Source organism: Syngnathus floridae, chromosome 8 (genome assembly GCF_059516105.1).
Source record: "Syngnathus floridae isolate MCC-2025c chromosome 8, RoL_Sflo_1.0, whole genome shotgun sequence".
NCBI lineage: Eukaryota > Metazoa > Chordata > Actinopteri > Syngnathiformes > Syngnathidae > Syngnathus > Syngnathus floridae.
In genome coordinates, this window is record NC_142420.1 from 2,330,071 (window position 1) to 2,352,611 (window position 22,541).

General features: G+C 45.8%; 3 protein-coding genes and 1 long non-coding RNA gene across 13 annotated transcripts in view; 1 reads left to right on the top strand and 3 right to left on the bottom strand.

Annotated features, from left to right (window-relative positions):
• On the bottom strand, positions 1-8,379 carry LOC148393917 (uncharacterized). The gene is made up of 4 exons (XR_015859758.1): positions 7,770-8,379; positions 7,475-7,568; positions 6,155-6,255; positions 1-2,023 (listed from the first exon to the last, which is right to left on the bottom strand). It is a non-coding gene; the product is annotated as an uncharacterized LOC148393917 (long non-coding RNA).
• adcy5 (adenylate cyclase 5) lies at positions 38-13,370 on the top strand. Of its 3 annotated transcripts, none has more exons than XM_088382465.1 (22): positions 38-710; positions 1,110-1,926; positions 5,874-6,023; positions 6,161-6,282; positions 7,301-7,412; positions 7,775-7,902; positions 7,978-8,136; positions 8,296-8,437; positions 8,504-8,644; positions 8,899-8,921; positions 9,210-9,354; positions 9,422-9,519; positions 9,598-9,685; positions 9,739-9,855; positions 9,926-10,084; positions 10,180-10,355; positions 10,984-11,004; positions 11,083-11,215; positions 11,334-11,597; positions 11,673-11,877; positions 11,951-12,075; positions 12,531-13,370. In XM_088382465.1, exons 1-22 carry the CDS (start codon positions 694-696, stop codon positions 12,660-12,662), a joined length of 3,474 nt encoding a protein of 1,157 aa, XP_088238591.1. In that variant the 5' UTR covers positions 38-693; the 3' UTR covers positions 12,663-13,370. The 3 variants fall into 3 exon arrangements, with proteins under 3 accessions (XP_088238591.1, XP_088238592.1, XP_088238593.1); XM_088382466.1 differs by having other exon boundaries at positions 9,760-9,855; XM_088382467.1 differs by having other exon boundaries at positions 1,197-1,926.
• sec22a (SEC22 homolog A, vesicle trafficking protein) lies at positions 9,326-17,537 on the bottom strand. 8 transcript variants are annotated; one of them, XR_015859754.1, is made up of 10 exons: positions 16,092-16,240; positions 15,251-15,461; positions 14,932-15,095; positions 14,581-14,760; positions 14,321-14,505; positions 14,035-14,255; positions 12,630-12,878; positions 10,183-10,429; positions 9,590-10,079; positions 9,327-9,492 (listed from the first exon to the last, which is right to left on the bottom strand). XR_015859754.1 is itself a non-coding variant. In XM_088382472.1 (7 exons), exons 2-6 carry the CDS (start codon positions 15,430-15,432, stop codon positions 14,055-14,057), a joined length of 912 nt encoding a protein of 303 aa, XP_088238598.1. In that variant the 5' UTR covers positions 15,433-15,461; positions 16,092-16,240; the 3' UTR covers positions 12,044-12,061; positions 14,035-14,054. The 8 variants fall into 8 exon arrangements, 4 of the variants coding, with proteins under 4 accessions (XP_088238598.1, XP_088238597.1, XP_088238599.1 ...); XR_015859755.1 differs by having other exon boundaries at positions 9,590-9,678; positions 9,762-10,429; XR_015859756.1 differs by having other exon boundaries at positions 9,326-9,492; positions 9,590-10,429.
• Positions 16,522-22,541, bottom strand: part of pdia5 (protein disulfide isomerase family A, member 5) — an 18,090-nt gene continuing 12,070 nt past the window's right edge. The window contains exons 12-17 of the mRNA XM_088382469.1: positions 21,650-21,720; positions 21,387-21,550; positions 20,976-21,106; positions 20,248-20,318; positions 17,937-18,071; positions 16,522-17,810 (exon numbers count right to left, since the gene is read on the bottom strand). Of these exons, the coding sequence (XP_088238595.1) occupies positions 17,730-17,810; positions 17,937-18,071; positions 20,248-20,318; positions 20,976-21,106; positions 21,387-21,550; positions 21,650-21,720 (653 nt within the window). The 3' untranslated portion in view covers positions 16,522-17,729. The remainder of the gene's footprint in view (positions 17,811-17,936; positions 18,072-20,247; positions 20,319-20,975; positions 21,107-21,386; positions 21,551-21,649; positions 21,721-22,541) is intronic.

Sequence of the window (22,541 nt, forward strand, 5' to 3'; positions counted from 1 at the left end):
CGTCTCCCGACCAAGCACCCCGCCTTCTTTAAGTACCCCAATGGGGGCGCGCGTATATTGTTGAGTCCACGGTTTCTGCAGAAAGGCTTCGGTAGCACACCGGAGCTCGGATGACTGCTAGCGTCTAAACGGAGCCCGTTCCCGGTGTGTTGCGTCCGTCACGACCAGTGATACGGAGGATGCGCGTCTAACCCGAGCGCTGAGCTCCCCGTTTCTGCACGGCACCGATGGCGACCCCGATCTGATCATCGGAGGCTCGCCTCGCACCCATCGGGTGGCCGGTGGTGATGCTTCCCTGGCAAACGACGCCTCACTCCTCGCCAGCGGCACAGGTGTCGGCCGGTTCGAACCGAAACAACCACCGATGCCGCGGGGGATGTACCACTCGACGCCGCCGCCGATGCGAGCCCGTCTCCGGGGAGCAGCTCAGCTCCTCTCGGGTGCCTCTTAATTGGGCCCGATGATGTGGAGTCGAATCTACCTGGAGCGATTGTTCCCGAGCGCCGTGGGCCAAGTTCCCTTGTGATTCGCACGATTGATTCTTTTTTCTCAATGCAATTTTAGTTGGATTATCTTTTAAAGAATCATTTTGGAATGCACGTTCGGCAGCAAAAGTGTGACATTTGGATTTACTGCAAGTAACAAGTGGAAACAACGACAGCAATGTACTTGTAGTTGAGGTTTTTTTTCACCATGTCCAGATCCAACAGGTTAGTATATTTTTAAATGTTCAAGTCTATTTGTTATCTTGGGTTTTTGTAATTTATATCATGTATTTTTTTCTAATATTTGAATTTTCCTCAATATTTTTAGTCATATGTATTAAAAAGGGAGTTTTTGACTATCGTATTTTCCCCATGTACTTTTTTGTTGTATTCTTAATTTAAGAAAAATACGTTTGTGGATTTTTTTTACCTTATTTTCTTTCCTAATTTATTTTTTCTCATTTTACATTTTTTCAATTTTTTCTAATAAATATATTTTTTTAATATTGCGTTCTAATATGTAGCATTTTATAGAATGATTTCCCAAATATTTTTGTAGTTTTTTTCTTCCAACACGTTTTTAAATCTGATAGCTGCATTTTACGGCTAATATTTTTGCAACAGTGTCAGCCCGCCCGGTGCCGGCGAGCACCGGTCTGCCTGGGGTGAGTCCGACTCTGTGGCTAACGGTTGCGCGTACTCTACCCGGAGGCTCAACAGCCGCTGGAGGGACGACGAGGACCCTTCGGAGCGCCGGCGGGCCGGACCTCCCGGTTGCGTGGCCACCACGATGAGCCGGGTCAGCTTCCGCTCCCGTTCGGCGTGGCAGGAGCGCGGCGATGAGGTTCGGGCCAAGTCGGTGGAGCTGGGCCTCCCTCAGGACGGCCTCCCCCCCGCCCCTGAGGCCAGCTTCTCGGCGGCGTCATTCTGGTCCGGCGTGGCGCACGTCTTCAGCTCCAAAAAGTTCCAGTCGGAGAACCTGGAGCGTCTGTACCAGCGCTACTTCTTCCGGCTCAACCAGAGCAGCCTGACCATGTTGATGGCGGTTCTGGTTCTGGTCTTCGGCGTCATGCTGCTCTTCCACTGCTCAGTGGGGAGTGAGCCCAGCGTGGCCTACGTGGTGGTCTTCTCCTTTGCCATCCTGCTGACGTTGGCGCTGATGGCGGCGTGCAACCGGACGGGTTTCCGGCAGGACCACATGTGGGTGGTGTGCTATGCGCTCATCCTGCTGCTGCTGCTGGTGCAGGTGGTTGGCGTGCTGGTGGTGCGGCCCCGGGACGCCTCGGAGGGCATCTGGTGGACCGTGTTCTTCATCCACGTGGTCTACACGCTGCTGCCCGTTCGCATGCGAGCCGCCGTGGTCACCGGACTGCTGCTGTCCGCCGTGCACGTGGCCCTGTCGTGGATGCAGAACAAGGTGGATCCTTTTCTCTGGAAGCAGGTGCAGTCATCTTTTCATTTTACACAGTCTTTTTCTATTGATTGATCTTCTCTTTTGAAGGATGACTTTGGGGAGTGGCAAAAATGTCTTCCTCATGCTTAAAAAAAAAAAAATTGTTGACATGATTAGATAATCATTCCACCTTGGGGAACATAAGAGCACATCAGAGCAAGCATTACCAATTAACAACATTCAGGCGCATGAAGTGTCAACTGCATATTTGTCACGATGGTGCGAAGCAACCAAAGTGGATGTTAACCTCATCGGAATGGAAATTTCCAGAGGCTTTTTTTGCAGCTCAGACGTTCCACGTAAAATGCAAAGTCGGCTTGTTTTGTAAGCACTCTGCAGTCTCGTTGTTTTGGTTCCGCACGTAATGTCGCGCTGGAAATGGTGTAGGTCGCACTTAAGAGGATGTACATTAAGCGCTCGCCCTAAAAGCTCAACCGAGAGCGTCTGGAAACAATCCTGAGCGGGGTGTTTACGTCTAGCCTTGTATTTTAGAATCAGGATTGCAAATCCTACAATGCTTCATTTGATCGATTAGTTCTCGATTAATCGTTGCAGCTCTGAAATAATTCAAATCATAATGTGTGAGAAAAATGAGGCCGTGCCAATTTTTTTTGCAAAGCTTCCTTGCCAGTCTCTCTAACAACTATCATGTGACTGATCCCGGGTTTGGCCGTCGTCCGGACTAACGTTGGCCACATTACAAGCAAACGTTTCAACGTCATCACGTTGCCGCGTAAAAATAAGCTAGGGCCGCCGCCAAGTCCCGAGACAACTCGATTTTCACGGAAGCTGCCGGGCGTTGAAATGCTAACAACAACAAAGCTAGCCGGGAAAGAATAAACTCTTGGAGCTTTGTCATCAGTTCAAGACGCAGCAACGCAAACACACCATTGACGAGCTAAAACATTCAAATAGTCTGAAAAGGATGGGGAAAAATGTGGAATGAAATTCCACAGCTCAGTTTGTTGACTTGCCCTCTTTAAAATAATGCATTTTGTATTCAATTGAAATTCATAGATTGAGACTTTATGGAAAGTCTGCAAATTGTATTATACATGCATGTATCTTTAATTACCTTTAAGTCACGTGGGCGTGACACGGAAAGCTGTTTTGAACCTGGTTAGGATGCACAGAAGGGACCCCCCCCACACACACACACACTCTCTCTCCATGCTTTGGTAGCTTAGCAACACATTCCCTCTTTAAAAAAAAAAAATCCCCATCAAACTCCAGTGCTGAGTGCTTCCCTCGGTTCCTTATTTTTTTTTTCCAGTGCAAATGGCAAATGAGGCGTAGCGTAAATAGCAAGTCCCAAATCAACTCCAATGAGTTACTAAATGGACTTTTGCAGAAAAACACATAAATGAAGTTATTACGACCAATATTACAGCGTATGTTGTCCGAAACACCTCATATTCACTTTTTGAAGATTCGTATACCGACCAGAAATGTCATTTTTAGTTAGAGGCGTCGGGGTTAGCGTTAGGCCAATAATAACGGAGCATATTTGAATATATTGTTTTTCTCGTCCTGGTCCGTTGCCTTCAATCGTGCCCGCAACTTTGTGGATGTTTTGTCTCTCTCGGTGTGTAATCACCACCACGGCTAGCTAATGCTAATGCTGTCGTAAGCTGATGAATAGCAGTCAGCTCGGCAGATGCTGATCATGTTTAAAAGCAGCAGTTGCTTCGAGCAGGAAAAACTGCCAGGATTTCATGTCTAACTGGACCTCTTGAATTCCATTATCAGGAGAACTCATGTCTAAAAAAAACTGTATTTAGCAAGGTGGCTAATGGCTACTCGCTAATACAGCGTTTAACTTCTTTGTGGCCGACATATGCTGGCCAGTTGTCCACTATTAAATGGTTAGCTATGTTGCTAACACAACATATGGCTAGTTACGTTGCTAACACGATGTAACTAAATGAAATGAAAAGCAAGTACTCAGTTTGAGAGTGACATTAGCGCAGAGTATTTATAAGCACAGTCGGCCATTGTTAGTGGCACGAGGCGTCGAGCCGACGGGCTCTTTTACACCAATTTTTTGCAATCAGCTGACTGAATCCTGACTTGATTTTCTGTACAAAACCACGACTGTACATGTTTTAAAAAGTCTTGTAAATAAAATGGAAAACCCTCAATATTACGCTTTTGCTTATTAGCTAACAATTAGCTGATAGCTAACAGACTGCCTGCTAAACTAGCTGCTAATCTTGAGTGCCTCCGTGTTTTGGGACGTTTCAAGAGTTCTAGACACATAAAATTTTATACAACTAGATTTTCCACAGAGTATGTATACATTTGTGACAAAATCTGATCAATTATCTCGAAAATGACATCAGAAAGCGAGCGCTAAACGCTAATGGACTTGAGGTGACGGGGTCGTCGGCGAGGATGAAACATCCTGCCGGGATGGCGACATGATTAAAGGATGCCGCTGCTCAAACATGGCGTGACCCAATGTTGTGAATCACCGCCCAGCGCAGCGATAATGCTCCTTTGGGGAAAATTAACCATACGTGTGGGCGGGGAGTGACAGAAAAACACAGAGAGAGTAGCGTCGCACTAAAATGATTAGTTAGCGTTTAATGGTGAGTCAGCAGATTTCGCACACCCACGAGCGATGACCACAAATCAAAGTGCTGCTCATCTGTACGTGCCTTAAAGTAGGAAAAATCTATGAATCCATCTTTGAAGGAAACTTCAAACAAAATTGCCGTGAATAATTAACCGATTGTAGATAATTTAGTGTCGATTCTAAGCGACTTAGTGGCCATGAAGGCGTTTCCGCTTCGGTGTGAAAGGGGCTTGCAAAAAAAAAAAAAAAAAAAGCAAATCATGTGATTTGATCCTCTTGTGTTCACAATGAGGCCGAAGAGCGCTCAACATGCCGCAATATTAGCGCGTGACCTGCATTACCTCCTGCAGGGCCACAATGTGCCTACTGTGCTGCTATTGATCCAAGCGAGAAAGTCACAAAAAAATGTGACGTCTCTTGAAAGCTAACAAAAAGTCTTTTATTTATCGACGTTTATTTTTAGGCTCAATCTGAATTCTCACGAAAGCTTAAAGCGATGAGTCGAATTCCAAGAATCTTTAAAGAAGCGTGGCTTTGTTCGACCACAACATCGTCATGTGCTTTAACCTCTGATAAGCAAAAATCCATGACGAGTAACGGAAATTACACATTGATGATATGAAATGACCACCATTTTTTTTTTCCCACTATACTAGCAAGGAAAGACAATTGAATATTGCCTCGAGGGAACGGCAGTCATGTTGTCCCGAGGAGGAAAAGCCGGTGCTTTCCAAATAAGGGTCGGCGTGGATATTAATAGAATAGAAGAGCCCGCGTTTGTGTTGACCTGTTGACGAGACGACTTTATCTGATGGACGCATCGTTGCCGTGGCAACCGTGAGGCGGGGGAGGGACAGCTGCAGGAAGCGTCGGTTTTGTTTTTGTTGAAGCACCAGTGACTGGAGGAGCGCACTTGTCTTGTTTTGATGAGGAAATGGCACCTCCATACGGGGGACCTCGTTTGTACGCAAAATATTACATCAGCGTGGGGCTCTCAAATATATTTCTGATGACAGCCAAACTTGAAGATCTAGACAGAGGATTTGAATGTCCCTGTTGGCGAGTTTGGCCGGTGGCGTATACTGAAAAGCAAAGGAATGGGGGCGCCGTCCTCCACGTCATTGATTATCGATACGCTCTTGGAGTTGATGTGAAAAGAGCTTTTGTGTGCTCGAGTGCAGTTAGATAACAAGCGCTAATAGCAAAGGAGACATTCACTTCTGATGTTCCCCTCCGCCATTTTCTTTTTTAAATGCGCTCACTGATAACAATTTTATGTGACATACGATTAAAGAACGATTCGATGGCTTTTTTAGGGGGCGGCGGCGTTCTCTGAGATGTTTTTTTGTGTTTGCAGCTGGTGTCCAACATGCTGATCTTCTCGTGCACCAACATCGTGGGTGTGTGTACACATTACCCGGCGGAGGGCTCTCAGAGGCAAGCCTTCCGGGAGACGCGGGAATGCATCCAAGCTCGCTTGCACTCGCAACGGGAGAACCAGCAGCAAGTGAGAAACATTCCGCAATTATTTGGGGATTATTCTTAACGCCGTGCGGTCACTACCCCCCCGCCCGTCTCGTACGAAAGGTCGCCACGGCCAGAAATGTTTTTGTTTGTTTTGTCTTTTTTGTTTTGTACCTGTAGGAGCGTCTGCTGCTGTCGGTGCTTCCCCGCCACGTCGCCATGGAGATGAAGGCGGACATCAACGCCAAGCAGGAGGACATGATGTTTCACAAAATCTACATACAGAAACACGACAATGTCAGGTAGAAAATGTAAAAGAAGTGAAATGAAAGCATTTTCAGCTTTTGTGAAATTTGCTGAAATGGGTCTATTTCATTCACTTTGATGACAAAGTGCAAAAATTCCAAAAAGTGGATAACTAAAATTTAAAAAAAAACATTAACAATAATAATAATGTCTAGAATATATAATAATAATAATAATAATAATAATAATAATAATAATACATTCTTGATTAGGAAAAATACTCATATTGAAATATTGTAACTACTGCTGGCTGAGGAAAGAGATGAAAGATTTTTTTTTTTTTTTAAGGCTGGAAACTTTATTGCCAAGTAACAAATGTTAACATTGGCTAACTGGTGAGCACCTCTGCTAATGGCAAGTGACAGTGCTGGTTGGGGGTAACTTGGCTAATTGGAGCTGCTAATTGGCGGCAACAGGAAGCTGAAGCTCAACTTTTCAATGTTGATGTTATGCAGGCCTGTGGCGAGACCGAGAACGAGCGAGCGAGCGAGCGAGAGAGAGAGGGAAAGAGTGCTAGGGAAGTTCATGAGGAGGTCATTAGCTCATGAATAAAAAAACATACAGCAGCCTGTGAAAACAAGCATGGCGACTGAGAGAAAAAAAATAGTTACATTGCTGTGTTATTAGGAAACGAGATTGTTTGTTGCGGTCTTTAGTGATTGCCAGGACCAGCATCGCTCGATTCGGCGGCCGCTGTTTCGCTTTCAATTTTAGATCGAAATGTAGTTTCGCATTCTCTTGTCGTTATATGCACACAGACACACACACACACGGACCCTTGAGGCAGTGCGGTCATGCGCCATTCATGAGATAAGCATGACTTTTATTTCAGGTTTGTGTCTTGAGGACCTTTTGTAAATATAGCACAATAAAAAGCCTTGTTGGTGTTTGCCACCATGTTTTAGTCCTAATTTGGATTGTTAAAGTACAGCACAACAAATCTCTTACTTTTGTGGTGGTTGTGTATCTATCGTTAATTACAAAATCATATTTCCGATTGTTTTGTTGCCGCAGCATCCTGTTCGCAGATATCGAAGGCTTCACGAGTTTGGCGTCTCAGTGTACGGCTCAGGAGCTGGTCATGACGCTCAACGAACTCTTTGCTCGCTTTGACAAGTTGGCGGCGGTACGTACGCAACACATTTTGGTCTTCAAACCGAAATATTTTGTGAAAGTACTCATTCGCACCTGTTCTCAGTCTCGTGCTGTCAAGACGTGGAAGATAATCTTATCACATCTCTGAGGAAACGAAGACTCCCTGTCTCTCTGTCTTTGTCTCTTCCTGTAAAAAGAAACAACAAAAGAGAACAGCGAAAACGAGTTAGATGATTGGATACTGAAAATGTTCAAGCCACATCATTTCAGATAGCTTAATGCTAACATACAATTGATAAAGGCATTATCAGGCTAACAGAAATTAGCATTTCAAACATCACACGAAGCAGCAATACAGAAATTGACAATATTCAAGTTCTGACATGACCTTAGGAGAATCACTGCCTGCGCATCAAGATCCTTGGCGACTGCTACTACTGCGTCTCGGGTCTTCCGGAGGCCCGGGCTGACCACGCCCACTGCTGCGTGGAGATGGGCCTGGACATGATCGAAGCCATCTCGTAAGATGACCGCCGCCCTCACGTGCTCCCTGTTCGGCCCTCGCAATTGTGTTTTTTTTTTTTTTTTTTGGTCAGGCTGGTCCGGGAGGTGACGGGAGTCAACGTGAATATGAGGGTGGGCATCCATAGCGGGCGTGTCCACTGCGGCGTGCTGGGCCTGAGGAAATGGCAGTTTGACGTCTGGTCCAACGACGTCACGCTCGCCAACCAGATGGAGGCTGGCGGGAAAGCGGGGTATGTGAAATACAAAACAGAAACAGGCCACCGGACTCAATTAGATTTCAGTTGTCGGGTTTACACAAGCTTTGATAAGGATTAGTAAGTACACCAAATTGATTTGACCCAGGTCCACAAGATGAAACTTCAAATAATTTTTAAATTGAAAATCTTCAGGCGCATCCACATCACTAAGGCCACGCTCAACTATCTGAACGGCGACTACGACGTGGAGGCGGGAGCGGGCGGCGAGAGGAACGCTTACCTGAAGAGGAACAGCATCGAGACCTTCCTCATTGTCGGATGCAGCCAGAAGAGGGTAAATATTTTTCAAAAAAAAAAAAAACATCATTAAAGTGTTAATATATTTGTGTGTGTGCGACAGAAAGAGGAGAAGGCCGTGATAGCCAAGATGAATTGTCATCGGACAAATTCAGTGACTCACAATAGCAGCCACTGGACAGACAGACCTTTCTACAACCACCTGGCCAACAACAACCAAATCTCCAAGGAGATGAAGAGGATGGTAAGACACGCATTCCGTTTTGGCCGCAGATATTAAATCACTTTACTAATGAAGCATAGCAAGACAATTGTGTGAATTTGCTTAATTGATCATGACTGAGATGCTTGTTACCATGGCAACAGTCAGCACCTGACCAGGGCAGGATATTTTGCATGATGTGATGGACGTGACAGGAAGTTCACACACGTGAACATCCTTTCTGCAACTGTCCTTGATTATCACATCTTTGATTGACTTCTCTTTGTGTGTCGCAGGGTTTTGAAGATCCAAAGGACAAGTAAGTTTCCAAAATATTTCCACATATTGGTTGCAAGCTTGCGACACGTTCCCCGGTGGCTGCTGGGGGAGTTCCCTTGATCTGTGCTGTTAGCTCAGAAATGCTATTTCCAGTCTTTGTTGCCACGGAAACCCTCCACGTGCCGGAGCGGGACGCCTACATCAGCTAGTAAAAAGACGTGCAGCTTTAAAGCGGCCACTAGGGGGCGTAGAATGTTCCTTCGATGTAATCAATTCTGGCGTCTTCGGGTCAGTTGGATGTCAGGTCCCTTTTTTTGTTGCTGTTTAGACACACGCAAGAGAACATGAACCCCGAGGACGAGGTGGACGAGTTCCTGGGCCGAGCCATCGACGCCCGCAGCATCGACCGCCTCAGGTCGGAACACGTCAGGAAGTTCCTGCTCACCTTCAGGGAGGACGACCTGGAGAGCAAGGTTCAACACTGATTCTGTTCCTCCTCCTCTTGACGCCAATGATTGTTAACGGCAATTTGCGGTGCAGTACTCCAGACAGATGGACTCCCGCTTCGGGGCGTACGTGGCCTGCGCCTCTCTCGTCTTCCTCTTCATCTGCTGCATACACGTAGTCATCGTGCCTTCGTGAGTCACATGGCCGCTCCATCCGTGGATACCGAATATGAATGATCTGACTAATAATAACAAGACTCACTGTGGCAGTTCGGACTTGATGAGGGGCTTCTTCACGTTCTGCCTGGTCCTCCTGATGACGCTCATGTTCGTGTCCAGCGTCTACTGCTGCTACGGGGTGAGTTGCCACGCCTAATTATTTGATCTAAACGGGAGTAACCACGATTTTAGGTGTTCCCGATGGCCCTGCAGACCTTCTCCAGGAGGATCATCCAATCACGTCTCAACAGCAACCTGGTGGGCGTGGCCACCATCCTGGTGGTCTTCCTGTCTGCCTTCATCAACATTGTGAGCGGCTCAGGCTTTCCGTTGTTTGGTGGTCGACCCCGAGTTGACCTTTTGAACCTTCTTGCCTCAGTTCAGCTGCAGCGGGTGCGACCTTCGGGGCTGGATCGGGGCGGAGCTTAACATCAGCCGGGATGCGGTTGAGGCTTGCCACGCCCGCTTACTCAATTACACTCTGGACGCAGAGACGGGACCCTGCGAGGACCAGGCGCCTTTTTGTGGATTTCCTGAGGTACAGAAAAAGCAGAACCACTATGAACTGGAAGTAGAAGTTCTAGAATCCTCAAGGCAGTTGAAAATGAATTTCCTGCTTTGTTCCTCTTCTAGTACTTTTCATGGTGCGTGGTCCTGAGTCTGCTGGCGTGCTCGGTGTTCCTGCAAGCTCACAGCCTGGGCAAGCTTGTTCTCATGCTGTCCATGGAGCTTCTCTACCTTCTGGTTGTGGAGCTGCCGCGGGGCGTGCTCCTCGACAACCGCGACCTCCTCGCCGTGGCCAACGCCGCGTGAGTTCTTCTCAGAATCCATACATGGCCAGTCCTGAATCACTCGCTTGTCTAAATGAAAACATCTCAGAGCACTTTGACATGTTACTTTAGTACTATGCAGATGCTAGAAGAGGGAGTAAAATCATTACATTTGTACAACTCACTAAAGCATACTTTTTCAGCACCAAAGGACTAATTTTGTCTAAATGACACTCAATTTACTTTAACAGTTCCACAGCGCCAATAGAGTGGCAAATAACTGCTTTGTTTAAAAGAAGCTCTTCAATCAGTTCCTCGGCAAGAAGCACTAAAACATTGCATGTCTAAATAAACCTTCAATTTAATGCCTGGCAGCAAAGCACTACTTTTGTTTAATGACACTCTTTAGTTCACTTAGACATACTGTGGTTCCTCAGCACCACGAGAAGATGTTTAAGCACTATTTTTGTCTGAATAAAGCTTGTCAACTCAAAGTTTATTGGCACCAGGATTGCCACAGGATGGCAGCAAAAACTACTTTTGTCCAAATGAAACTTCTTGCCAAATGTAAATTTGTAAAAAGTCATTACTAGGGTGCATTTAACGCTAATCGGGAATACGTATGTCATGGAGATGAAGGTCTGAACTTTTTCTTTTCTGTTCTCAGCGAGCACGTGAACGGAACCAGGTGAGATCAACACGCCACCGCCGTTGTCATCTTTGTGCAGAGACAAACCCTCAACCTGTGTGTGCATGTGTATGGTAGCTGCGTGGTGGAGTCTAAGGTGCCTCTGAAGATCATGACGCCTGTGGTCATCACCGTGTTTGTGCTGGCGCTGTACCTGCACGCCCAGCAGGTGGAGTCAACAGCCAGACTCGACTTCCTCTGGAAGCTGCAGGTCAGCTTGCCCCAATTAAAATGTGAAATCTTCAGGCACACTTTCTTTTTTCTTTTCAAATGTACTGAATGTGCTAGATGTGATGTGAGAGGTGGCGTTCGTGCGTGTTTGCATGCAGGCGACGGAGGAGAAGGAAGAGATGGAGGAGCTGCAGGCGTACAACCGCCGGTTGCTGCACAACATCTTGCCCAAAGACGTGGCGGCGCACTTTTTACAGCGCGAACGTCGCAACGACGAGCTCTACTATCAGTCGTGCGAGTGCGTGGCCGTCATGTTCGCCTCCATTAGCAACTTTTCAGAATTTTACGTGGAGCTGGAGGGGAACAACGAGGGCGTCGAGTGCCTTCGGCTCCTCAACGAGATTATCGCTGACTTTGACGAGGTGACCAAACCAAAAGATTTTTTGGGGGTTAAAAACCCCCCAAACATTTTTGAATGAAACTCAATCTGTGTGTAGATTATCAGCGAGGACAACTTCCGACAATTGGAGAAGATCAAGACGATCGGCTCGACGTACATGGCGGCATCGGGCCTGAACGCGTGCACATACGATAAGACGGGCCGCTCGCATATCCGCGCCCTGGCCGACTACGCCATGCGCCTCATGGAGCAGATGAAATACATCAACGAGCACTCCTTCAACAACTTCAAGATGAAGATCGGTGAGGAACGCCTGGCGCAAGTGTCCTCGAGAAGAAAACTAAGGCTACCTTTTTTTCTCTTGCGCTCCGTTAGGTCTGAACATGGGCCCCGTGGTGGCCGGCGTGATCGGAGCCCGAAAGCCTCAGTACGACATTTGGGGCAACACCGTCAACGTGGCGAGCCGCATGGACAGCACCGGCGTGCCTGAGAAAATACAGGTGCATTTAGACAAAAGTAGTACTCTGGTGCCCTCGAGACCGACGCGATGCTGTGATGGCATGTTATGGGGAGTTAAGGATTTTCATTTAGACAGAAGTAGTGCTTTGGTGCAGAGATAGTATGCCAATGTGAGTTGAGTATTTTCATTCGGACAAAAGTAGTGCCGTGTTACAACAAAACTATGAGATTGTTCATTTCCGTGAAAATTGTTTATTTTACTTTCTGTCTACAAAATGTCATTTAAATATGAAAGCGTTCAAGCCCAATCGTTACAAAATCATTTTTTTAACGGAACACATGACTATTTACGCTTGTTTTCATGCATTCAGGCACAATGTTTGAAAGTCTTTTACAATCTGAATATCGATTGCATCACATTGAAATCCTTTTTTGATATGACCTCGTCATGTGAATATTTAATTTTTAAATCTTGCCTACTTTGTTGTTCTCTCAGGTGACAGCCGATTTGTACCAGGTTCTGAACTCTTACAATTACTCCCTGGAGTACCGAGGGGTGGTAACGGTTAAGGGCAAAGGCGACATGATGACCTACTTCCTCAACAGCGGACCTTCCCACAGCAGTTAACGCACTTCTTTTTCCTGGACCTTGAAGAGGGCATGCTAGAAGAGGTCCTGCTGGACTGACAGGAAGTCCAAGCCCCCCCATCCCCAAAACTCAAGGACAGAGAGAAGACGTTGAGACCAAAGAAACCAATCATAGCTCGCTGACGTTTTGAACGAGACAAAGTCCGACCTCTTCTGAGCTCCTGAACGTGAGCGGCCACTTCCTGTTTCTTATCCACTTGGAAGCAAAAAAAAAAAGATGTCAGCAACAGACGCTTTTATAACTTTAGGACATTTTCTATTTTGACTTTGGAATGCCAAATTCTATATTTTGTACAAAACAATGTATTTGTCATTTATTTAGATAAATGTAACATTTGCAATGTGACAGTCTGACAAATAAGATGGCGCACCCCCGCACGATGGTCTGACCCAGTGAATGTCAAATTGAGGCCTTTGAACTTAATCACTTTACACTAAAAGTATTCATCACTACAGCTGGTTCTGTTACATTCTTAAGTTTTGAATACAACCCAATGATTTTTAGATCATTTCAACGCGAGGAGTTCTTTTGGAGTATTTTTCATACAGAGCAGAATGAGTCAAATCAGGGAAATACACCAGTCCGGATGCTATTAATGTGACTTTATATGACACAAAAGTATAAAGGAGATGTTTTATTGTTCTTTTCATGAATGGCTGACGAAAGTAATAAAAGAGCCAAGTCTCATTTGAGGACTGTTCACTCTTTCGCCAGCAGGTGGCAACACATTCCACCAATTGGTTCAAAAATGCCTAATAATTTTTAATTTTTTGAAGTTTGAACCGCCACAATTAAAACATTTTTTTTAAATTCCCGGTTAATGAACACCTCTTACCATTTAAGCAATGTCTCTTTACATACATCCAGCAACATAAGGTACACCTACACCTGATGACATCACACTAACATCACACTGATACAAGTCTTTTGTGAGCTCAAATTGCTCCATTTACCCCTCCCCGTGACCCCAAAGATAATAAAAAAAGGTTAAGTCAGTCCATAAATAAATAAACATTTTAAAGTGAGAAAAAAGTGTGTTAGGCAGCATTGCATAGCTAGAAAAATCCTACTAACTACCATTTCGGAAGAGAAATCAATTTTCAAGTCATTTTTGGTTTAGAAAAACTGGCCAGTGTCTCTCGGGCTGCGTTCAAGGTCATTGGATGATGTCAGGTGTTGTGTCCTTGTTTGCTCTCATGCTGCATTCAGGGTCGTTCTAGTGCCGGTGGTGCGTTCAGAGTCATAGGATGATGACACGTGAGTTGCATTTGTAGTGAAATATAGTCCCGCGAGTTGAGTTCAGATTGTCGGACATCGTTGCTCTCGTATTGCATTTCGGGTAGTCACTGACCTCTGGCGTTGAGGATCTGCTCAGACGTTGTAGTCAGGCGCCTTGCCCAGCGGCTGCCTGAGATGTGTTTGTAGCGTCATGCAGGAAGCGACGGCCACGTGGAACAAAATCTGCCATAGGTTCCTGAGCTGGAACAGGTACATGTTGCACACGCACACCAGCCCCAGAGCCAGAAACGATTTCACGTTCCTCCACACCGAGAAGTACGCGAACAGGAAGCACTGAGACACACGGGAACGTACACGTTAGCCCGTTAGCATATTAGCCTATTTGTAGAGGCGCCAACCTGGTAGAGGCAGGCGGCGGTGCCCAGGAAGAAGGCGATGACGTAGCTGAAGTCCTCATCCTCGTTCTGAAGGACGCTCTCGATGGCGTGGACGCCTCGCAGCAAGTTGAGTCCGCCGCACAATACGCTGAGGACGCACGAAACGGCGCCAGGAAGCGTCAAAGGCTCCAACGTCTGCGTGGGAGCTGCAGGACGACAACATTAAAGACTCAAAAACGCATCGGTGCCGATCCGTTACTCCTGACTGGCGCGCAAGGTACCGATGCCCTTGTACTTGGCGGAGGAGCGCGAAGAGAAGCCATTGATGGCGTGAAGGTCGTCGAGGGTCAACTGGTAGGGGGGACGCAGCTTGATCTCCGTCTGCATGTCGGCCATGTTGATCTTGGTGGAGAGGGAGCGAGGGCTGTTGTAGCGATGCTTCGTCCTCTGGATCACCACGTCTGAACACCCCGCCGCCAGAATGACACATTGTGAGACACACACAAATGAGTTATAAAACACATCATAGTATCGTGCAGGGAGAGAGAGCGACACACGACGCACTTACACAAAACATGCAAAAACAGACACACAAACACACAGAGAGAAGATGATGAAGAATAGGCTGTCACCAAATTCTATGAAGGAGTACGGCCTGATGGCTGCTCCGATGCGTTTGCTGTCGTAGGTGACAATGAATTCCTTCTGGAGTTCTTCCAAGAAGCAGAAGGCTAGCACGCTTGGGTAACTTGACAAACACACCATCATGTAACACACACCCAGAGCGCTCGTGAAGCTACACACACACACACAAAGTTCTGATTAAAACATATCCAAAGATAGGATTGACTGTAATGCTGAGTTCAACATAAATAAAAAACGTCGGACAGCAGAACCATCTTGTTTGCTTAGTTGGCAAATACACTTCATCTTTAAAGTGACAGTGCGTACTTGACGTTGTAGGGTCCGCTCTTGAAGGTGCATCTGTCAGGAAAGTGCTGCAACTTCTTGGAAAGAGCCTTCAGGTGCTTTCTGGTCTCGTGCAGCTCTTGATCCTGCCCGTAGTCGGTGGACGCGGACAGCGGCAGGCCGTCGTCCACACGCACCACCGAGGCAAACAGCACGCCCGACATCTCAGCAAGACAATCCTATATCGTGCGTCCTAAGATCAAGGAGACGAGGAGAAATACTTTCAGGAAGACACAGGCTACTATAGGCTAATAATAAATGAAACACTAGCATAAGATTTACAATAAATATTAGGACTGCAAATAAAGATCTAAATGATTATCAGAATAATTATCCATTGATATGATATTAGGAGATAACATGGGCTTCAACTCATGTGCTCGATATGTTCCATGGGCGTGACGTCACAACCATGGAGAGCTCCTCTTAGGAGAGAGACCACAAACACCTCAACTTTGACATGTACGACCATTAAACTATCATAAATATTGATCTAAATTAAACAGACAACTAAGTCGCGAAAAATACGTACAAATCACGAGCTAACCATGTGGCTCCATAGGCTCCATTTTGTGAGATACATTGAAAACACAATGGACACTCACATTTAATGAAGTCTTGTTAAAATATGGGTTTAAAGGTTAAAACATCATCTTTAATAACACTTAAGAGACGCTGCTGTTAAGCTACCACGCTATACAAGCAGCTGGTCCAACGCTTCCGTGTGGCTAACGTTAGCATGCTAAGGAAATGCGAAAGAACCGAAGCTTACGAATGGAGTGAGAAATCGATTTTAAAAAATAATTAGAGTTGTTTTTGGTACCTGAAGAAATGAAGTGGCATCGCGGGTATGTTTGAGACGTCTGGAGAATATCAATGTACAGATAAGCGACAAGTCCAAACGTGGAGGAAGAAGCTTGTTTGACTAGTGCTACGTTTACGTGGCTGGCCCGCGATGCATTGTGGGTAAATATCGACTCGCAGCAGCGTCATGGCAAACACGTTGGTGTTTTTTTTTTTTTTTTAAGATACAATACTGCATATAATGTTCAGAAACAACAACAAAATGCAATAATTTCCACTGCATTTGCAGACTAACGTAAGGGATTGATAAAATGTCAAAATCCAACCTTTTGTGGACAACCACATTTGTATGTAAAATATATATATATATAATTTTTATTTAGGGTGCCTCAGCTCTTCAGAGACATAATCAGTTTATTTTTTAATCTGACGTCAATGAAGTAAAGGCATTTAGGAAAAAGTATTGTTTTATTTATTAGTATTTGCACAGTAGGGGGTGATAGTGTACAGCTGATTGAACGAAGGCAACAATGACTTCTTGGCATAAGAGTTCTACGCGCACACGCACACAGACACACACTTTGGGATAAGAAGGACACTCTTTCCTATTCTCCCAACAAACTGGAATGATCTCACCAGACGTTCCTGCTTGGAATGATCCAGTAACAAAACCACATTGGACGAGCTGTATTATTTGTTCCTTTGTTGTTGTTTGGCAAACAAAAACGAAGAAAAACGACAAACGCGCTCCCTTTAATTGCGATCCCTGAGAACCTTAAATTTACCACGCCAGAACTGAAATTATTTGAACACGAAAAGTTGTGCTACAAAACAGCTCAGAACATTTGCAAATTGTGGGACTTTTCAAAATATGGAGGAAGACCCAGTTTCATTTCTTTGTCACACCTCTTTATCTTGAAAATTCAGAAACATTTCTTGCCGCATCTGACAACCCTATTTTTTTGTTTTCTGTTTATTTGTAAAATCACCAAATACCATCATTCGTCCCCGCCCCTATAAATGTCACTAAAAAAAATTTGAAAAACTGAAATTAAATGAGCTCACAAAATATCGAAATATGGAGGGTGACAGTCTCAATTCTTTGTCACACTGCCACTTTTTTTTTTTTAAGTTGCTGCCATTTGAAAGGAAAAGAAGTACTTGATTATCCAATACTTGGAACTGAGTTGACAAAAAAAAAAAATAGTATCGCATGACGCCCATATTTGGCTTTGCTGCAGAAGAAAACCGAGCAAAAGGCACCGGGCCTATGCTGTCTTACGCTTTTAAGGCCAACATATGAAGAGAAAAACTCACCCTTTGGCCTGGATTGATGTCACGCCACGCTTCTACGCTAACCGTGGCGTAGCATGTTGATGGAGCAGCCAGAGACAAGGTGGTGGACGGTTTTGCAGGGGATGTCTGCCGAGACCCCCGGACCGCCATCGTGGGGATTGCATAGATTAGCATGTAGCTTGTCACATAATCAGTCACAGTGTCCAGGCGAGTTTAGTCTGTCCTCCCCCAAAAAGAAAAAAAAAAGTGATCAGCGTGGTATTCAAAATATGTGAGGTCATTTTTGTCTCCTGTGTCTCCAGTGCTGATGGGGGCCCTTGAAGGGGGGTTGTGGCGTGTCCATGGGGCCCTTGGAGGCTCATCAGAGCTCCTCTTTCTTTTTCAGGACTTTTTCCTGATCGCGGCCTCGCAGGCTGCGCATGAAGCCGATGAAGCCTGCTTCCTAGAATGAGGAGATCCCACAAGCTTATTTCATCTTGATGTGTTTACCGTATCGTTTTGGAACATCAATAACAATTGATTAGCGAGCAAATTTAGTTTTAAGTGGACAGAAAGTTTCAAAACTCACCCCGCGATCTCCGTGGTACTTGTCCACAAATTTGGCGTAGTTGTAGTGGTTGAAGGTTGGGTAGCCCTCCACTCCTTCCTGCTTGCACAGCTCGTGGTTTGAACCCTTGGTACAGTCCACTGCCGCGTATGCGATCTGACAAGCATGGGACGGATGGATTATTGATTGGTTTTTATTTTTTAATTAGCAAAACTCAAGAGCCACCTATTATGACAGTGTCTGGTCCTGTCAAGGTTTTTTTATGATTTATTTTTTATGGGCTAAGTGGCCAGCTTATTAACGACCATGGCAAATTGCCGTTTGATCGACAGCAGTGAGCGACTCAATTTAAGGCGGCATTCCACTGTAAAGGGAGTTAAAGTGAAACTGCAAGGTGTAATTAAATTCGACATTAAAGCTTCTTCTTCTACAGACAACCTTTAAGGTATAGATTTGCACAAAAGTAGCCATCAGTTTGCCTCCTTTATGGCCTTCTTTTATCGTTTTGGGTGCAGATGTTAGAGCTATGTGTGCTTTGTAGACACTTAGACGATAGCTCAACGCCATAAAAATGTACAGAAAGGATATACAATGACTATAAAACGGTCTTTCAAAAGGTCCAGCTTGCTAGACCCTTCCTCATGTGAACGGAGGTCGATTCCGGGAGGCCGTAACGTCGATTAGAGCGGGGGCCGATGAGGCGTAAATGTCGAGTCGCGCCCGGCGTCATTTTTGGGGACGGCCGAAATGTCATGGCGCTCTCTCGGGGTGCTGAGTGGCGAATATCGCGCGGTCACGCCAACGACCGGGGGATGCCAAAGATGTGCTGAGGAGCGGAAAACGTCCTCAACGCTTTAGCTGGCCGTGTGCTGACGAGTGGAAATCCTTATGCTTTGCCGAAATGGCAGCAGGTGAGCGTAAACTTTTAACGTAAACACGGTTAACTCTCCGCCGTGACTATAAATAGCATCATTTGTCACTGAAACAGTGCATTCATTTTCCTGAAAAATACAGCGCCACTGCCACCTACAGCAGTGGAAGCGTAATTACACATTCATCTAATATGGCAAAAACAAAAGCCTGATAAAGAAGCCGGGCGTGACATCCCACTACTTTTGTTAAATGAGTTTGTTGAGGGACTTACAAGCGATCAATCCCAGATAGCGACAGCGCCAAATGAAGTCATACGACTCCTGCTTCTTCACCACCACGCTGTCAATCATCTTATCGATCCGCCCCCGCCATTGATCGTGACAAACGCGGAGCGATGCGCTACTTCCTGTCACGCTCAGAAATACGCCAAGCACAAAATCCGCCGCGTCAGCATGCTGCATATTTGTCCCGGAGCTCAGCTCAGCGAGCGTCCGATGTAAATTCTGGTGCGGCCGGGTGAGGTCATCATTGATTAGCGGGGAAGGAGGAGGGTGTTCCGAGGAGTGAGGGGGTTCTAACAACAAGTCAATACGTTAGAGTCCAGTGCATTAAGTGTGACAGGAGGGAGGCAGCACTAGTGGAGACATATTGTCCTCGGAGGACATTGAATTCTTGTGCTGTCATGGCGGCACAAGAAGCTATCTATCCACTTCTAAGTTACTGTCTTAATGTAAGTTTTGTGTGTGTGTGTGTGTGAGGGGGGGGCAACTTTGTACAGAATGCATGTTGTTCAATGTTATCCAGATTTGCTTCAGTATTTCTTCCAGTCTGTTTCTTTTTACGCAATTGTTTTCCGAGGTCCAGGGCGTCTCCGCTTGGCCGCCGAGAGAAGATGTTTATGCCACGAGTGATCTCACGAGCCGCAACAGTGACAACAACGACACGAGCGTGTTGTGTTGCGCGTTTAGCGAGGCGTGTTGCCTCAGAAAAGAGCCTGACTAAGACGCCATCTGACAACGATTTAAAAGCAATTCGGAGCGAATGAGAAACGAGCGGCCTCTGGAAAAGGTCGCGCGCGCCTCTTGATGCAGGCGGAACGCGACACGCTCGCAAACGTGTGAGTCAGGAGCTATTATGCGATGATGGAGGATGAAGGTGTCCTCCCGTGACTGCCTGCGAGCGCAATTCGATCGGCTTCGTGGCATTCCTTGCAGACACGAGCCCAGAAATATTAGTCGTGATGCAAGAGCGCTTGCTCAACTTTTGAACTTACCTCAGTTTTAAAAAGGAAAATACAAGAGGGCGAGTGTAGTTGTGTGCAATCCTCCAAGTTCCAATGCAGCCATTTTTTTTGTGAGTTAAACATTCCTAAAGGCTACAATGTTTTTTTTTTAACTTTGCCTATCTGATTCCTTTAGTTGGGCACTTGTGAAGGTGAAGCGCATGAGTGTGCACTCACCTTGCGGTCTTCTTTGAAGAGTTCGGCGGCGGTGGTGAAGTGAGGGACGGCGTTTTTACAGTGCGGACACCCTGCCAAAGAGGACGGCAACAAAAGTGTCACGGCGGGCCACAACACGCATCCGTCAACGGCACGCAGCGACGGTGTTTACGTGGCCTTACAGCGGATTCACCGCCGTGTAACAACACAGTCCGTCTTTTTATGGACGCTATAAATAAACAGTCACTTGGACTCCGTTCACGGGCGACATTTTACAAGAGTATCACATCAACACAAAACACGGAGAGAATTTTGAGGTTTTGTTGTTTTTTGTTACTTGAAAAATAAGGCAGGACTTTCGAAGATTTATGCTTCTTCAGCTGCCTTTTTTTTTATGTTCCACAAAGCCTGACACAATGACTCATTTTCTTTGGATATTTTCATGCTCGTAAAGCAATATTACACATTTCCAATTTCATAAAGACGTCTTAAAAACAGGTGGTACTGTGATGTTTTCTTTAATTCCCCACACTTGGATATTTTCTGTCTCCCTGGGGTTTAGGTGGAGTCCTAATGCCGCACGATGAGGAGATTTTGGCAAGTGGCTAGGACCTTACGTATGTTAGCTGGTTAAAACCCAGGAAATGATCCCAGCTGATCCCAGAGGAGGCTTCACACTTCAACAATGACGGTCCAGTATGTGTCATTTTAAAAGTCCAATGACCAGTTAGTGAGAGTGTGAGTCTTACATGGTGCGTAGAACATGACCAGACCGTGTTTCTTCTTCTTCAGAGCCTCTCGGAAGTCCTCCGAGCCAAGATGGAGGACACTAGAGGGCTTGTCCTCCCAGGACTGCTCCGGTGGTGGTGGGGCCTGTGGGCTGGAGCGCCATGAAATATTTTACATTTGTCCATAAATCCTCCAAAAAGTACGATCTTATGTCATGTTCTGTATTTTGCCTTATTAATGAAGCCAAAAAATATGACTGATGAGAAACTTCCTGTACATTTCCTACTTCTCCACCCATGACTTTCCCCTACAGGATGCACATTTCCACTGATTTACTACCAAAGGCAGACAATGAATATATCCGCAGCAGACTTCAAATATGCATGTGTGAGGTCATACTGGCCCCTCAAAAAAAAAAAAAGGCTTCTCACTTGTGCATAAAGTCGATGATCTTGTCTTTGCTGCGTATGTGCGGCAGCGTGTACATCTCCTGTCCTTTCTCGAAGTACTTCAGGGTGGGAAAGCCGGAAATTTTAAAGCGATCCCCCACAGCCTTGTGGATGGTGGCGTCCACCGCCGCCAAAACGCCTGGACCCTGCCAAGGCACATTTCAAGGCAAAAATTAGAGACAGAAGAAAAACGGGGAGGGGAGGGACTAATCTGAACCACATGACTCCATCAAAAAAAATCTTACTGTTGGATCTTTGTTGAGTATTTGGGCCGCTTCTTCATAATCTGGTTTAATCTTTTTGCAGTGGCCACACCCTAAAGATGTACACAACATTTCAACTGGATGTCTCAGAGCAGAAAAAGTGTGTCCTGCACACATACAGACATTGCACATAGTTTATATACAAAATGAGTGCAAGGATGTTTGCAATGAACATGCGGATAACTAATGTACATGTACCGAGATTATGTACAATATAAAGGCCACCTAATGTAATGTGGTTGTGAATGTGCGTGGGCGAAACCTTTCTTCATGAATAAAGCCGGCAGAAGAGAACGCGAGTTCCTTTCAGTAAATCTCAGCAAAAAAAACCACCAGAGCTGCATCTGAGGCATTTAATAGCGCGTGAGCCCGGCAAACACACACAATATTGGTTGCGCGCGGCATCGCTGGTGAAGATGTATGGGCTTTTGAAGGCACCACCCTCCGCAGCTGCTACGTGGAAGTGAATTGGTATCAAAGGTGCTAAATTGCCCTTGTCAAAACAGTTGAGCGGTTTCCTTTCTTCAGCCTTGGTGCAGGCTATAAATCAGCCGAGGGACGAGGCGACCGGGCGTGCGATCATGCAAATTGCGGCCAAAGAGCACTTCCGGCTCCTCGACTAGCGGCGCTGCATTGGACAGCGTTCAAAATCGATGGGGTGCTCACAAAGGCGCGGCGCGGTCATCTCAGTCTGAAAAATTTTACGAGTGTTTTATTTTGTGTTTTACATGACATCACATTTTGGCTAGGGAACTCCGTTTTTATACTTTTGTGACAGTTAAAAATGTTGAAATGTTATTTAATCGCTGAGTTTAGGATGGTGAACGTTTTTAAAAACAAATGATTACAAAGGAAAATTTGGTTTCCAAAGTTG

Coding starts and splice junctions, on each gene's coding strand:
- sec22a (XM_088382472.1), bottom strand. CDS start 15,432: ATGTCGGGCGTGCTGTTTGCCTCGGTGGTGCGTGTGGACGACGGCCTG. Junction 14,761..14,931: donor GTACTCCTTCATAGAATTTG/GTGACAGCCTAT, acceptor CGGGGTGTTCAG/ACGTGGTGATCCAGAGGACG. Junction 14,256..14,320: donor CCGCCGCCTGCCTCTACCAG/GTTGGCGCCTCT, acceptor CGTGTGTCTCAG/TGCTTCCTGTTCGCGTACTT.
- adcy5 (XM_088382465.1), top strand. Junction 10,085..10,179: donor CTTTTTGTGGATTTCCTGAG/GTACAGAAAAAG, acceptor TTCCTCTTCTAG/TACTTTTCATGGTGCGTGGT. Junction 12,076..12,530: donor GCGTGCCTGAGAAAATACAG/GTGCATTTAGAC, acceptor TTGTTCTCTCAG/GTGACAGCCGATTTGTACCA.